Genomic DNA, 15,495 nt, shown 5'->3' with positions numbered 1-15,495 from the left:
TGGAAGAAGTGGAAGAAGCATAGGGATTTTTTAGGGGGAAGTGATTGTGGATAGAAATTTAAAGTTCCAAGGTCATTGCAAAGGTTGTGAAGACATCTCAGAGAATTGTGGCAGTGTCGTGCAGAATATTGACCATGAGTGATAAAAGTGTGCTGGTCCCATTGTATAAAGCTTTGATCAGAGCAGATCTGTATTTTTGTGCTCAGATCTTGAAGGGGATCCAGTAACCTTGGAGAGGATGCAGAGACAGATAAGAAAAATCAGGTCTACAATGTCGATTATGAGGATAAACTTAGGGCATGTAGACAGCAGAATTTGGTAGACAGAAGGCAAAGGGAAATATAATTGAGACATTTAAGTTGTCGAAGGTTTATTATTATGTTATATATATACAGGGTGTTCGGGATAAATTTGACAGTTTCGTAAGGAAAAAGAAAATCTTCTTTGTATCTATTAAATTTAATGAATTGACAAAAAAACATTACAGGCAGAGTTAATTACAATACTATCAACAAGATTTACTCAAAATAACCACCATTAGCATCGATCACAGCTTCAATTCTGCTTCGGAACCTCGAACAAGCTGATGCTACAGTCTCCCTGGGAAGGGCCGCAAAAACTGTTTTAATTTTATCCATTAACTGGGCTTTTGTATTACTGGAAGTGTGATTGGTGTCTTTTTCAACTGCGCCCCATACAAAATAATCCATGGGGTTAAGGTCTGGGGAGTTTGGAGGCCAAACATTTGGACTGGTGAAGTCGTAGAAATTTTCAGACAACCATTTTTGACTTTTCCCAGAGGTGTGGCAAGGGGCCGAATCCTGCTGCCATACATACGGCCTACCATTGGCTACCCTTGTTATCCAGGGCTTGACCACAGTTAGCAACTCCACGAACAAAGCCCGAATTCCAATGCCAGGGTTCTTCAACACCTGTTCCTGCAGATTTGCGAGGAATTCTGCTGTACGAACGCAATCAGATCGTCTGCTAGGGATCTTTCTTCTTGCTACATCCTCGTAGTCACCATTGCAAGTCTCTAGTTCATGCCTGATTGTTTTTACTGTATTCAGGGAGCATTGGGCAGCAGTCGTAATATCCTTATTTTGATGGCGGGCACGAATCATCATGATACAAGTTATTCTCTTCCATGATTCAGGTGGGTTCCAGCTATCCATCCTTTCTGACATCTTGTATATGAATGAAGAAGGGTCCAAACTTTTAAATGAAGAGAAGTGTGTGTTAATACATGTAACTTACGGAAAAATATAATTAATTATAAATATGTCAAATTTATCCCGAACACCCTGTATGTGTGTGTGTGTGTGTGTGTGTGTGTGTGTGTGTGTGTGTGTGTGTGTGTGTGTGTTATATATCACTGAGGAGATTTTTCACATGGTAGCATGATGGGAAGGAGCAAGGATAAGGGGCCATCACTGGAAGTTGTGAAAGGGAATGGTGAATAAAGGGGTAGGAAGTAAATTTTTTTGCATGGGGAATAGTAGTTGCATGTAATGCATTGCTTAAGTGGTTGGTGAATGTACAGACAGCAGATGATTTTAAGGAGTTGATGGACTTTGTGTTCATTAGATTCAACCTCCCACAATGAGTCTTGTGACTTCATAGGGATCTGGAAAATAATAATAATAACAAATAGATCTGATGGTCTATACCCTCTGTCCGAAAAGAAACCAAACTTTTCGAAAATAGAAGAAACTAGTGGCGCCACTTGTTGTATCATTTTGTTGTCGAAAGCGGCAACCTTCATTAGTGTTGTGTTAACTGTTTATGATATTTGTTTCATTAGAAACCGAGTTATAGTGCCAAGAGTGACTGTGTTTTGATGAATGGTCGGAAAATGAGGTTCAAACAGAGAGCTGCGATTGACTTTGGTGTTAAACTTGGTAAAAGTTTTACTGAAATGCATCAAATGCTTCAAAAGCATATGGTGATGATTGCTTATCCTATATTCAAGTTTACGAGTAGTTTAAGCGATTTCAAAGTGGTCGTGAGACGTGTGAGGATGATGAAAAGCCGGGCCATCCAAAAACTGGACTGAGTGAAGTTAACATCCAAAAAGTGTGTGATTTCATCAAAGAAAACCCAAAATCAACTGTGCACAACATTTTGACTGAGAGTTTGGGCCTTCGTAAATTGAATTCGCTATTTGTTCCCCACAAGTTGACTGATGACAAAAAAAATTTATTGAATTGAACCCTGCAAGGGACCTGATTAAAACTGCTCATAAGGACTCAAACTTCCTTGAAATGTTCGAACATTGTGAGACAGTTTTTGAGCAAAAACCAAGTTTGTGTGCTGGATCACTTGCCGTATTCACCTGATTTAGCACCCTGTGACTTCATTTGCTGATGAAAGGAAAGTGATACGATACCATTGAAAACTTTCAAGCGGCAGTAACCACGACCCTCAACTGTATCCTAAAAACTGACATAAAAAAACTCATTTAACGAATTAATTGACTGTGCCAAACGCTGTATCAAAGCTGAGAGAGAGTATATTGATTGAAATAAATGATTTGAATAATTATAATTGGCCTGTGTTTTATTTTCTATCAAAAGTTCAGTTTCTTTTTAGACATAGGGGACACATCTTTCTCTTTAGGGGATATAGTACTTTTTAAATCTTCTAATCTTTTCTAAGTTGATATTTTTTTTTTATTAATATTTTTAGAAAATTAATTTTAATGTTAATTAAATTTATAATTTATTTTTTTAAGTTGGAAATTTTTGACTGTTAAAAAATTTAGTTGTCTTACAATAGCTACTAAGGTGGCAGTTTTTAGAATTTTTCTGTTATTGTTTGATTGCTGTGCTGTAACTCTGATCTGAAAATACCTATCAAACAAATTCTACAAATAAATAAGTTTCAACATGTTTATCCTTTTTTTTTTCCTTCAGTTTTTAATTAAGTAGCATAATTATCTCACCCACCCACATGCACTGGAACTGAACTCTCCTTCCTTTATCAGAAATTTATTCACTTTAAAACCTTGATGAAAAAAATATCTTTTCCCAAGATTAAAACATCATAGATTGGATATTATTGCTTTGTTTACTAGTACTGCTGACAGAAACAATTGACCATTTTCACATAGGATTAAATGGATGAAGACAAGTTTGTTGCATAGATGTTGCTATAGGTCTGAGAAAATGGTTTTGAAATCTGCAATTTGGAAATGTCAAGTGCAGTGGTACAGTTCTCTCAAAATGTTTCTTTGGTGTGTGTTTATAGGTGGGCAATGTAGACAAATAGGTTTGCTACGAATCTAGAATGGTGTAGTCTGTACTGCTGGTTTTTGATTAACTGTTGGTTTTCCAATAATGAAAAAGTTGAGATCTGATGACATTCCCCATTATTTTTGAGGGCACTATGTTGATAGTTTGATGGTAAACTTTTATCTCCTTTTTTGAGATTGCCTGTATGTAGAATTTCTTATTATGCTGTAGGGTAGATGCAAGCTGAATATAATACAGTGCAAAGGTGATGTAGAACAGGTATTAGTTCTGAAGTACATTCTTAAGAAAAGTTGGAGGATTTCATCAGGACCAGATGTTTTGCTGTCTAAGAATTTGTTGAAAATTCTTCTGTTTTTCTGACATATAACCACAGGAGGAATATGGTGCATTGTTCTAGTATAGTTGAAGGTTATTTGTCTCAGTCATCTATACAGGAGTTGGAACAAAAGAATGCTGCCAATGTCAGCTTTGTTATTAGAGTTGAGAGAAAGAGGTATGTGGTATGTGAGTGAGAAAGAGAGAGAGAGAAGTGGGAGTGCAGATGAACATAAATTGCATACAACAGCCTTTGCAAAGGACCTGGAATCATGACTGCCATTTGTCTTATAGGTGAGTTTCTTGCATTTAGTTCTGAAGTTATATTTATATTATTATTATTATTACGTGACGCCTCCAAGAAGTCCAAAGACTCATCAAGAGAGGGCACCTACTCTCCATCTCCACCAACTACAGCAAACCGCATCATCTACTGACCACCACTAGTATTTCCACAGACAATCACAAGCATCCATGCCCATGGTGGGATTCAAACCCACAGCCTTTTGGCTGGAGAGCAGATATGCTAACCGCTCGGCCAACCAGGCCGGCTGTTATTATTATTATATTATTATATTATATTGTTGTTATATTTATATTAAGTTATTTTGCAGTTATTGCACACTTCACTGTAAGTGAAGAATGGTGTTTTTGTCTCAAGCCACTTGCAGTATGCAGATTTTCTTGAATTACCATGGTATACTTGTTAAAAAAGCATAGCATATTGCATGAAAGTTTTGATAATGAAAGCCTTCATTCCAACAGATATAATTTCTAATCAGCTGGTCTAGTCATCTGAATTTCTTTGGGATAAGGAAGATGTGGACAGGATTCAGAGGTGACTGACCAAATGGTGGAAGGTCTATGTAATGTTCCTTATGAGAATTTGAAAATTTATGGGTTAGAAAAATTGACTGATAGGCAAAAAGGAGCGATATGATAGAGAGAGAAGATTTTTATAAGATTGATACAGAGGAAATTTTCAATACATGACTACTGGAAGGAACAGGAGGTTACTTTGGGAAATTGAGCAAGATTAACAAGGTATGAGGACTACATTTTTTGCGAAAGTAGTGAATGAGTGGAATGGGTTACTTGATTTTGTTGTGGGTACTTTGTCTGTGAAAGGATTCAAATCGAAGCATGTCAGATATTGTGCGAATATTAGTTCATGCTTGGTGCAAACATCAAAAGAAGAAGTTAACTGATGTGAATGGGAAGGAGGAAGTTAGTAATATGAAGAAAGTGTCCAAAGATAATCGTATAGCAGTATGCGAATTCAATCATTAAAGGTGTAGCGAATAATAGTGTACATAAAACATGATTTCTTGGTGGTAAATTGAAACAAATAACTGATGCTTTGCAAACAAGGAAAGAATAGGCATCAAAATTAGTGATAGTTGTAGGCACAAATGACTTAGATAAAGGTACATTCTTAAGTAAAATAAGTAAAAAAAGAGGAATTTGGATAGAGATTAGAGGAAGTTGTTGCAAGAGGTCTAGGATAATAGTGTTGTTGGGAAAGTGGTTTGTGTGTGTTGCCCATATATGATAATAACAAGTTGAAAAGAAGAGCAGAGATGATGAGTTGTGTGAGACAAAGTGTGTTCAAGTTGTGAATCTGTGGAATAAATTTGAAGAGAAGTTGAAAGGGTAATAAAATAGAGGTATCAGACTATAGATTACTTTGTATTTCTTCTAGTCCTTGAGATTTTGGAAAATATACAAAATTGGACAAATGCGAGTAATATTGTTAATAAGATTTGTTAAGGAGTGCTCTTGGTTCAGTAATCGGATTGCCTTTTATAATAAAGTAACGAGAGCAGTTGATAAGGGAACAGCATATACTGCTAGCAGCCACATGATAAGTTGAAATTTAAGTTGCAACATATTGGTTTAAATATCAAGTTAATGAAATGGACTGGAAATTGCTTTTGGAGTTGTAGGGGAAATAGTATCAAGAAAAATGGCACAATTTCCAAGCATTCATACTATATTGTATAAATTCTTGACATCCAGATTATGGTGCTCAGATCCGATCGCTGGAATATAAAGGAGATGAAGTAACTTTGTAAAGGATTCAGAGGCAGATAACAAACATGATATCAGGACCATCAGTATTAGTGATGAGGAAAGACTAAGAATATATTTGGTGGTCAGAAGACAAAAGGGATGATTTGATTGAGATATTTGAGAGCAGGGCCAAATCAACACCTTCTTGGGCCCCTGGCAGGAAGAGAAATGTGAGGCCCCCTATTACATTTCCTAATGTTCAGTAATAATAATAAGATATGCATCGATTTTGTAGTCCCAAGTAATTCCATTGGTGGATGTGAAGGTAATATTCAAAACAAAAATACACAACAATTCACTCCTTCCCACCCACATGCTTCTCCATAGTAAAACTAACATTATAAAGTGACTTTTCTGCATTTTGATGTGGCAAAATCATGTATTAGGTCATCAAAGTTAATATTTTGTAAAATCTCATGTTCAATGCTCATTAAACGTAGGTACACCTGTAGGTGGTTTAATCGTGATTGTGCCATGCTGTTTTTAATTCATTGTTTAGTAATTTCATTTTAGAAAATGAACACTCACCGCAGGCATTAGTAACCATCATTGAAAGAAAAATTCTCATAGAGATTTCCATATTAGGAAATACTGAAAATATATGTTCGTTATGCATATAAGCGTAAATTTTGTTAATGGTAACACAGTCTCCTTCTTCATTTGTGGTTAAGGTCTTATCACCTACGTTTGCTTTCTTCACTGATTCTATTTCCATCATCATGTGTGACCTGAAGTGGAGACATTCCATGAATAGTTCTGTTGAAGTAAGGTCTTCGCTATAGAAGTTGGCTAGATCATCACAGTGATTTTTTATCTTGATCATCTAAAGTATGAAGAGTTTCTAAGAAGCCAAATTTATTAAATATTTCTTCGTATTGTTTTCCTGGCGTATCCAAACTAGTTACCAAGGAATCTATAATCGGTAAGTATGTGTCCACTCTAAATTTCCTGCTGTCCTTAGGTTGCACATCTGAGTCGTCTGTGTTTCTACCACCATCTACAAATGTTAGAGTGCTGCTGCATTGTTTATTCGTTTATATGAATCCTGGTAGTTTATCCTGTGACTTTTCTTTCGCTTGTAATTCATAATCTTCAAAACAGTTTCTTTTCTAAGTTACAAATGCCTTTAAGGATTTAAGCAATTTCATAGCAGTAGATAAGTTCATGCTTTCTTTCTGGAGGACTTGACTCACGCTGTTAAATCGTTTCAGTATGTCAATCCAAAAAATAGTCAGAAAATTTGTTTCTAGTTTGTCTCTTAAATCCTGAGCTGTAAGCTGTATTTCTGATGGTTCCTGACTTCCCTCCTAAATCAACCAAACTCAATCTGTTTTCTTCATAACCTTCATATAGAGCACTTACTGCATCTGCATGTGCAGACCACCGAGTTCTTGACAATTGCTTTACCATTTTAAACTGAGATACCAAATGTGAAACGATTATTTCCCAATGATAAGGCGAAGATGAAAACAAATTGTAAAGATTTTGAACAAAATCAAAATAAATACTGACATTTAAAGTACTATTTACTGCATGAACACCTACAAGGTGTTCATGCAGTAAATATGAAATAAATATGCATTTTATATACCATGCGCAGGTATAATATATACAATGCATATTTATTTTGTTCCTTAATTTTAGCTTGTAATCCTGAATAATGCCCTGACATATTTGCTGCATTATCATAGGACTGACCTCTACAGGTCATTAGTGGTATGTTATTTTGATCCAAAAAAGTCGTGACTACGTCAGCCAGAATATCTGCTTAATGCTGATGAATGGGAATAAACTGTAAAAATCTCTCTTTAGGAATACCTCCAGAAACATATCTTATTATAAATGTCAGTTGATCTACGTGTGTGATATCAGGTGTTGAATCCACCGATATGGAATAATACTTAGCTTTCTGTACTTCAGCAACAATAGTTTCCAACATTTTAACTCCCATAATTTGTATGAATTCTTCACAAATAGTAGCTGATAGATATGATGGACCCCTTTCCTGCATTACCATACGTCTTTATATGTTCACATAAAAATGGATCAAACTGACTGATCAGTTCCAAAATGCCTAAATAATTGCCATTCCTAGGCGAGCCTATGGTTTGGTTGTCTCCTCTTAGCAGCAGGCATCTAGACACTAAAAATTTTATAACTGCAATTATTCTTTTCATTACTTCTATCCAGTACTGACACTCACTGTCGAACTAGATTACGAATTGTGTGTTTATACACCCATGTACTTTTAAATGACTGCAGTATGTCATCATGCATGCATTTTCTGTGTTCCGCCCCATTTTCATGATGTGAAATGGCCTTTGTTCTATGTTTCCAGTCATTGAATCCACTCATTTTAAATGGGGAATCAGAAGTTGAAAACAATTTACAAATAAAACAATATACTTTTCCTTTTGTGGGAAAATAAATAAGCCAATCTCGAAGTTGAGTTTCTCCATTCAACAACTGTCGCGAAAACATTGCCAGTGTTAAATACGTAATTTTTTTATCTGAGTTGTTTGTTGCTTCCTACCATATATTCTCGGGCTGACTAACTAAAGCTGCACTGATTATTTTGACATTTGGATGGACCTTTTTGAACCCAGTACTCCTGTAAGATATGATTTGCCATAGTCCAGGATCTGAACTCTTATAATTGTCATTATTTGTACTTACATTTGCTGTAGCACCAGCAGAGGTTGCTTTTTCCTGTACACTATTACTGCACAAGGACTTGTGCAGTAATAGTGTAACAGAATTCGCTGGTGATTCTGTATTTTCCCTTTCCCTACGTGCTTCATTCTCCCCCAACAACTTCACTTTCACTGCTCTTAAAAAATGTTAGTTTTGGAAGTTTTTGAATAGCCTTTGCCTGTTTCGTTTGGCACAACCACTTTCGTAATGTTTCATACTGAGGGGAAGCATGTTCTCCTAATATCCCTATGACTCACCTATAACTTTTAGCTATTTTCAAACTAGACCAAGACAGTAATACAATATACTTATCTACTAGTTTAAACTTGTAAAGTAGAAAGCTGAACCTGAATTGCGATGCATATATATATTAGTTAGTACTCAACAATCACCTGCAGGCCGCACGAGAAGATTCATTCATTGTTGCAACATTCCAGCTATGAAAGTTGTTTGAGATTTAAAAAAGTTTCTCTTCATTTATGTATTATATTTTGCAGTGCTCGAAATAGAAATTTAGAAATGCCAGTATACTTTCCAAGGTTTGATTTGTTATATCGGCTTTGCCGCACAAAACTTTTGCACATAAGCATGTGACTTTCGACGTAGGATGCACCAAATAAAGTTAATGTTAATTCCATAAAAGTTAGTAATCCATAGCTTAGCACCAAAATAAAACGAAGTTTAATAGCAGTTTTTGTTTAACCCAGTTTCTTGTAACCAGAGTTTGAAAACGACAATTGACAAAACTAAATTAAGCTTTTCAACATAACTTTAAGTTCTTTTCTCATAGCATTTTCATAAAATACTTTGCATCAAGTTATATTAGAGTTATGTAATATTATTTTAACTGGCCCATGTCAAGCACTGAAAATTTGTTTGGTTTCTCTATTTTAAAAAATAAGAGTGGGGCCATCGGCAGCCGCCAGATTCACTGTTACTTTAAAACAGTCTTGGTCGAGAGGTATTTATGGAATTGATACTGTAGAGATTTTTTGAACAAGCAAAGTGGTAATCCTTGGGAGTCTTTTTTTTTTTTTTTTAAATTAATGCTCAAGTCCAGACAGTGAACCAGTTTAAGGAATGATATGACAGACTTTGTGGTGTCTAAGATGGGCCTCCTATTAATATCTTGGTACTCCATGGAATTTCCAGATAATAATAATAATAATAAACAGTTCAGCATTGCAGGATCTTGAGATCATAGATACTTGTTTCTGCACTCTCACCCCCCCCCCCCAAGATTTTCTTATCACATAGATATTCACAAAACCAAATCTCTGTAGAGAAATCCAGGATGTTGCCTGATTATTAGTAATTTCTTAATTATTTCCTGTTTATTCATTATTAGTTCTTAGTAATTTAGTCATATTTTTATAGAAGAATGACAGCTAATTTGGATAAGGAAATAGGTGTGTCATGATACTGCTGGATTTTTCAGAGACACTTGATAGCATACTGCATTGCAAACTATTAAATCTTGAAGCAAATGGAAATGGATGCAAAGTAATGCCATTAGTTAGTGAAGTGTGACAGAGAGTCATATATGGTTGAGCAGAATCTAAGAGAATGAGGGTAACTGGTAGAGTATGTCAAAGTGGTATTTGTTATTTGTATATTCATTGTATTCACTGCAAGGAGTTTGAATGTGTTTAAGACCCGGTATGATGAGATGTGTGTGAGATAAAAGGACCTCCTAGATGAGTCTTTGACTCCATGAGGTCTTGTTTAATAATAATAATAATAATAATATTCATTGTATATATATATAAATATAATGTGAGAAAAGTTAATGCTCCAAGAGGATGTGAATGCATGTATAGACAAAAAAAGGGAAAGGGATGACCTGGTTGTGGGGAAGGCAGTTGGATTTGAAGAAGGTTCTTGGATGAGTAAGGAGAAAGAGAAATGGGTCAAGACCCAGGAATGAGCTATTATATACAAATGCTAGAAGTATAAGAAACAGAGGAAATGAAATAGTTGCATTGATTGAGTTTATTCACCCAAAAATTGTTGGAATAAGTGAGACATGGTTGGAGGAGAATGACATCTGACAAGAATAGAAATGGAAGGGTATGATGTATTTTGCAAAGAGAGAAAGAGTAAAAAGGGAGGTGAAGTGCTATTGACGATAGAAAAAGAGTTATGTCCATACAAGGTAGAGATGCAATGGGGAAATAGTGGTAGTGGTTTTGAGGCAGTAGGTGTGATATAGAGGTGAATAGAATGAAATATTTTGTTAGATGTTTGTATAGACCTGGTAATGTGGAGGGTAGTCACCAGGAAATGCATAAGCAAATAGGAAAAGAGTGATCATTATGGGTGATTTTAATTTTGGCAGTATAAACTGGGATGATGAGATTGCAACTGGAAGTAAAGAAATTATTTTCTTGAGATTTTAATGGATAGCAGTATGTAACAGAGGGCACACGAGAATTGAGAGTCTTGGATTTGATCATCTCATCAGAGGATGTTATTAAAAATGAGGTGTCAAATCACCCTCCAGTTGTGAGAGTGACCATGAAGTGATTACCTGAGTGGTTGCCAGCAGTGTCAGCATCTCGTGATATTGCAGGAGTGAGGGAACCGACAGCTTATATGAGAACTGAGGTGAATGAAATGGAGGTGAATAGCATATTACAGAACCTGAATATGAATACATCTATTGGATTGGATAGTATACCAGCTTGAGATATATTGCAGGAATGAGGGAACTGATGGCTTATATGTCAATTGACATGAATGAAATGCAGGTGAATAGCATATTACAGAACCTTAATGTGAATACATCTGTGGGATTGGATGGTATACCATCTTGAGTGTTATGTGAAGCAGTGAGGATATTGTCAGTGCCATTGACCATATTGTCTAATCTAAGTTTCTTTCCTCCAGTTTCATAAACTGGAGGAAAGTGTGAAACCCATCTCACAATTACATCCTCTGGATGAAATGATAGATCTAGAACTCTTGATTCTTGCATGCCCTTCTTCATGTGCTCCCTCAGATAGTTATCTGGGTTATCTCTCAAGAACTCAAGAAATTCATTTTTCTTATTCCCAAATGCTATCTCTTAATTCCAATCTAAAAAAATAAATAAATTAATTAATTTAAAAAAAAAATCAGCTAACGCCTTTTTGTTCCCGTATAGGGAGTTGACGAGGCTGTTTTTTAGCCCTATCTAACTTTTGGAGACTGAGTGGGCTGTTCAATCTCCACTGGTAGCCAATCAGAGATAGCTGGCCCAAGGCTATCACTAATTAATCAGCATGCAGTGAAGAAGGTGGCTAGTAAGTGCCGCCATCTGGTGGTCCCTAACCCTAACACAATAATTCAATGTCTGAAAATAGTGTGGGTTCGACGGCCAATTTTCTTGAGTTTATGAGACGAAAAATCTGAGTTTCCTGGAGGAAAAACCTGCTAGCCCGTGCCAGAGATCGACTAACTCTGGAACCGGTCGAGAAAAGGCTTAGAAAAATTTCCTCTAGTTGGCGCTAGATCGAATGCCTTTCGTCGTGTGGTCAAGCACTTTAGAGTGCAAACGCTACTTCTACTGAGCTACACAGGCTCCCATTCCAATCTATACCACCATAATTAAAATCACCCATAATAATTATTCTTCCTTTGTTCACTGATCCAATTTGTTTATACATTTCTTCATCACCAACCTCCATTTTCCTGGGCTTATTGCAACATCCAACTAAACATGTGTTCTTGTCAACCTCCAGGTTACATCATATTGCCTCATAACCACTATTTCCCTCTTTCATGTATGCCCTGTGTGGACATAATTCCCCTGATATCATCAGCAGTACTTCACTTCCATTCTTGTCCTTTCTATCCTCGCAAAAAATATTGCATCCTTCCTGTTCTATTCTTGTTAGAATATCATCTTCATTCAACCATGTTTCATTTATTCCAATGAATTTGGGGCAAATAACCTCAATCACTGAAACCATTTCATCTCCATTATTTCTGATACTTCTGGCATTTGTATACAAACACAGTAATTCATTTGTAGGTGTATAATTAGTCCTATACAAAACCACTATGATTTTGTATTGCACTGCATTCAGTCAATTGAATGCAGTTGAATTCATATGTTGAATTGAATGTCATATGTTGGCTCCTCATATAAAATAAGATGCCACTGTTACCAAACTGCTATTTACTGGATGCTTTCATTTAGACCATTCTTATTGCATGAACACTGAACAGTGGCAATCTCTGTGGTAATGGCACATCTGGGGCTTAGTATCATATCTTGTTTTCAGTGTCACTGAACAAGATATGATACAAAGGTTATCATATCTTGTTCAGTGTTATATGGTTGATTCATTATTAAATTTAACCATACACAACTTGGAAAAGTCATGTAACACTGTCACTGAAGATGGTAGATTTTGTGATCTCAGGAATATATCTAATAAACCGACCACTGCCTGCCTGTGTGTGTGTGTGTGTGTGTGTGTGTGTGTGTGTGTGTGTGTGTGTGTGTGTGTGTGTCACATAAGATTATGAGCCACATACAAACAAACATTTTAACTTAATATCTTATTTTTATAGCAATATTTATAATGATAAATTTATTGCTGCTCTCCCAATCTGAACTTCATGCTAATACTTTGCAGCTTATTTTTGGCAGATCCTTACAGGAGAAGACTGGAATGAAGTTATGTATCATGGTATTAATGCTTATGGTGGAGTAAGTGGTCCTGGAGTGCTCGCATGTATTTATTTCATCATCTTGTTTATATGTGGAAATTGTATCCTTCTTTCATAGAGACTGTTTTCATTGTTGTTATACATGCTTGAACTGCATAAACCTTTTATTGATAATTATGAAAAATCATTTTTTTAATAACACTGTTTCTTAACTTTGGTATATCAGTGGTGTGGATTTTATAAGGTTAAAAAATTCTTTTAATTAAAAAAAGTGTGTGTGTGTGTTTCTGAATATATTGCTGAATGGGTAGGAACCTTTGCAGTAAGTGTATTGACTTTATGATGGTTCATTCATAATAATAAATAAAAAAATTGAACTTCACATCCACCTGTTTCTTTATTTCATTCAGTTGTTATGTGCACTAGTTAAAAAGATAATGAGGTAATAAGTGATTCCATAGTATATTTAGAAGAAAGAAGGGATAGTTTTTTTTTCATTTGATAAAACTGTACCCTTCAGTTGAACTCAAGTCCATTCTCATTCTGAAAAGAAGAATCTTTTTATAGGTTTTTTTCAGTTGAAGGCCAGTTATCCAATCTCTAATGATGACAGCAGGGTTTTTCTCCCAGAAACTCCTGTTTTTTATTCCTCATGTGGACAAATTGGTCAGAAATCACATAAGGGCAGGTGAGAGACAAGGGAATGCATATCTGTGTAAAATGCAGAAAATAGGAAGAATTTTGTGATTTAGAAATTACTATGAAGGACCTTGACAGAGTTACTTCAAAAACAGGTGAATACCAATTGAGAGACAAGTAGTATGATTAAGGTCAGAAAAGCAAGTGGCATATGAATGAGAATATAAAAGTAGGGAGTGTAGTAGGTTAGAAAAGATGGTGTAGTTTTAGAAGATGCATTGATTGAGAGGATGAATGTGGAGTGGAAGTAGCTTGTAGAGAGTGAGTTAGATGCACTGAAAGAAGTTGAATGTATCAGGAATGAGTCGAGAAGTGTGAAAGAAGAAATTAGAAGACTGGAAACAAAGAATGCAAAGCTGATCAGAGTAAGAGCGAGAGAGAATAGGAGAACCATTGAAAGAGAGGGAATGTGAGAATGGTGCAGCAGTGCAGGAACTAGGTATGGAGAGATTACAGGATGGCAGGTTGGTGGGAGAACAAGGAGAAAAAGTGTTAGAGGTTAGTGAGAGACAGAGAGAGAGGGATACAGGTTAGCAAGAAAGAAACAGAGTGGTATGAGGTGTGATGTATGGAGTCTCGATGATCCATGGTGTGCAAGATAGAATGCAAGAGGAGTGTCTGCCTGGAGGAACAATAGATAGCATCAGCATGGCAATTAAGCGAGGTTAGAGAGTGGAAAAGATGATTGTGATGCTGGGCACGAATGACTCAAGAGGCAGTGTGAATGCATGGCAGGAGATCTGAGGTTATACAGAAAAAAGACACAGAGAGAGAAGATAGCGAGTGTTATTATTGCTCAGGTATGATAATGCAGAGCTGCAAGAAGAGCATCAATAATAAATAGTATGATAGCCAGAATCTGTTGAAAAGAGAGCCTTGGTTACATGAATTGATTGAGGACATTTGAGGACAGAAAAGGAAGTGTATGCAAGAGATGCCTTTCATTTGAATGAAGAAGGATGTAGGTATCTGGAGAGAATGTTGTTCTTTGGACAAGTCTACGTCTCACTGCAAGATAACTAGAATTATCAGGGTGGAGGGTAGCAGGGGGGTGACTTCTTGTATGAATAGTCTCTTGGGAAAAATAGGAATACTTCATGGCTGAATCCAGGGGAGTATGGATGGGATAATAATATGTATAGAAACAGTGACAGTGCCTTGATGATTCTTTATACAATACAAACACCAGGAGTATCCACAATAAAGGAGATGAATTGGTGGTGCTGATAGCCTCAGTCTGTTCCAAAGATTATAGGATCACTGAGACATGGTTTATGAAAGATGTATTGACAGAAATAGAAGTAACAGGGAATAGTATTTTGCACAGGATAGGAAGGGCAAACATGGTAGTGGAGAACTGCTAATGAGAAGTGATGAGTTGTGTCCTCTCATAGTGCAGGATTTGGATTGCAATGGCATTAATGTTTTGACAGCATATGTTGTGAGGTGGAGGTGGGCTGCACAGGATATTTAGTGGGGGTTTTGCTATAAGCTAGGGAGCATAGTGGGTGAAGAGCAGGAGATGATTTAGGCAGTTGAGCTTGGCAAGTGCAAAAAGGATGAATGTAATGGGAGATTTTAACTACAGCAGTATAAATTGGGAAGACGAAACTGAATGTAATAGTAGGAAGGGAATGGAATTTCTGGAATTCTTGTGGGACAAATGTCTTAGGTAACATGCAGCAGAAGGAACAGGAGGTTCAAGAGTTTTAGATTTGGTCATAGCATCAAATGATCTGATTATAACTGAGATGGCATCTCTGTTTCCAGTTGGAGAAAGTGACATAGTTTAGACTGGGAA

The 15,495-nt window shown here is 36.2% G+C and overlaps 1 protein-coding gene across 1 annotated transcript in view; it reads left to right on the top strand.

The window, feature by feature from the left end:
• Nucleotides 1–15,495, top strand: part of LOC150108907 (muscle calcium channel subunit alpha-1-like) — a 1,617,925-nt gene that overhangs the window by 568,369 nt on the left and 1,034,061 nt on the right. The window contains exon 16 of the mRNA XM_090414483.1: nt 12,976–13,096. Coding sequence (XP_090270609.1) covers nt 12,976–13,096 — 121 coding nt within the window. The remainder of the gene's footprint in view (nt 1–12,975; nt 13,097–15,495) is intronic.

Source organism: Typopeltis vanoorti, chromosome 2 (assembly GCF_054136105.1).
Source record: "Typopeltis vanoorti isolate ZY-2024b chromosome 2, IOZ_Tvanoo_1.0, whole genome shotgun sequence".
In the NCBI taxonomy this organism is placed as follows: domain Eukaryota; kingdom Metazoa; phylum Arthropoda; class Arachnida; order Uropygi; family Thelyphonidae; genus Typopeltis; species Typopeltis vanoorti.
The sequence above is the reverse complement of the archived record's forward strand: the minus strand, read 5'-3'. Positions and strand labels throughout refer to the sequence as shown.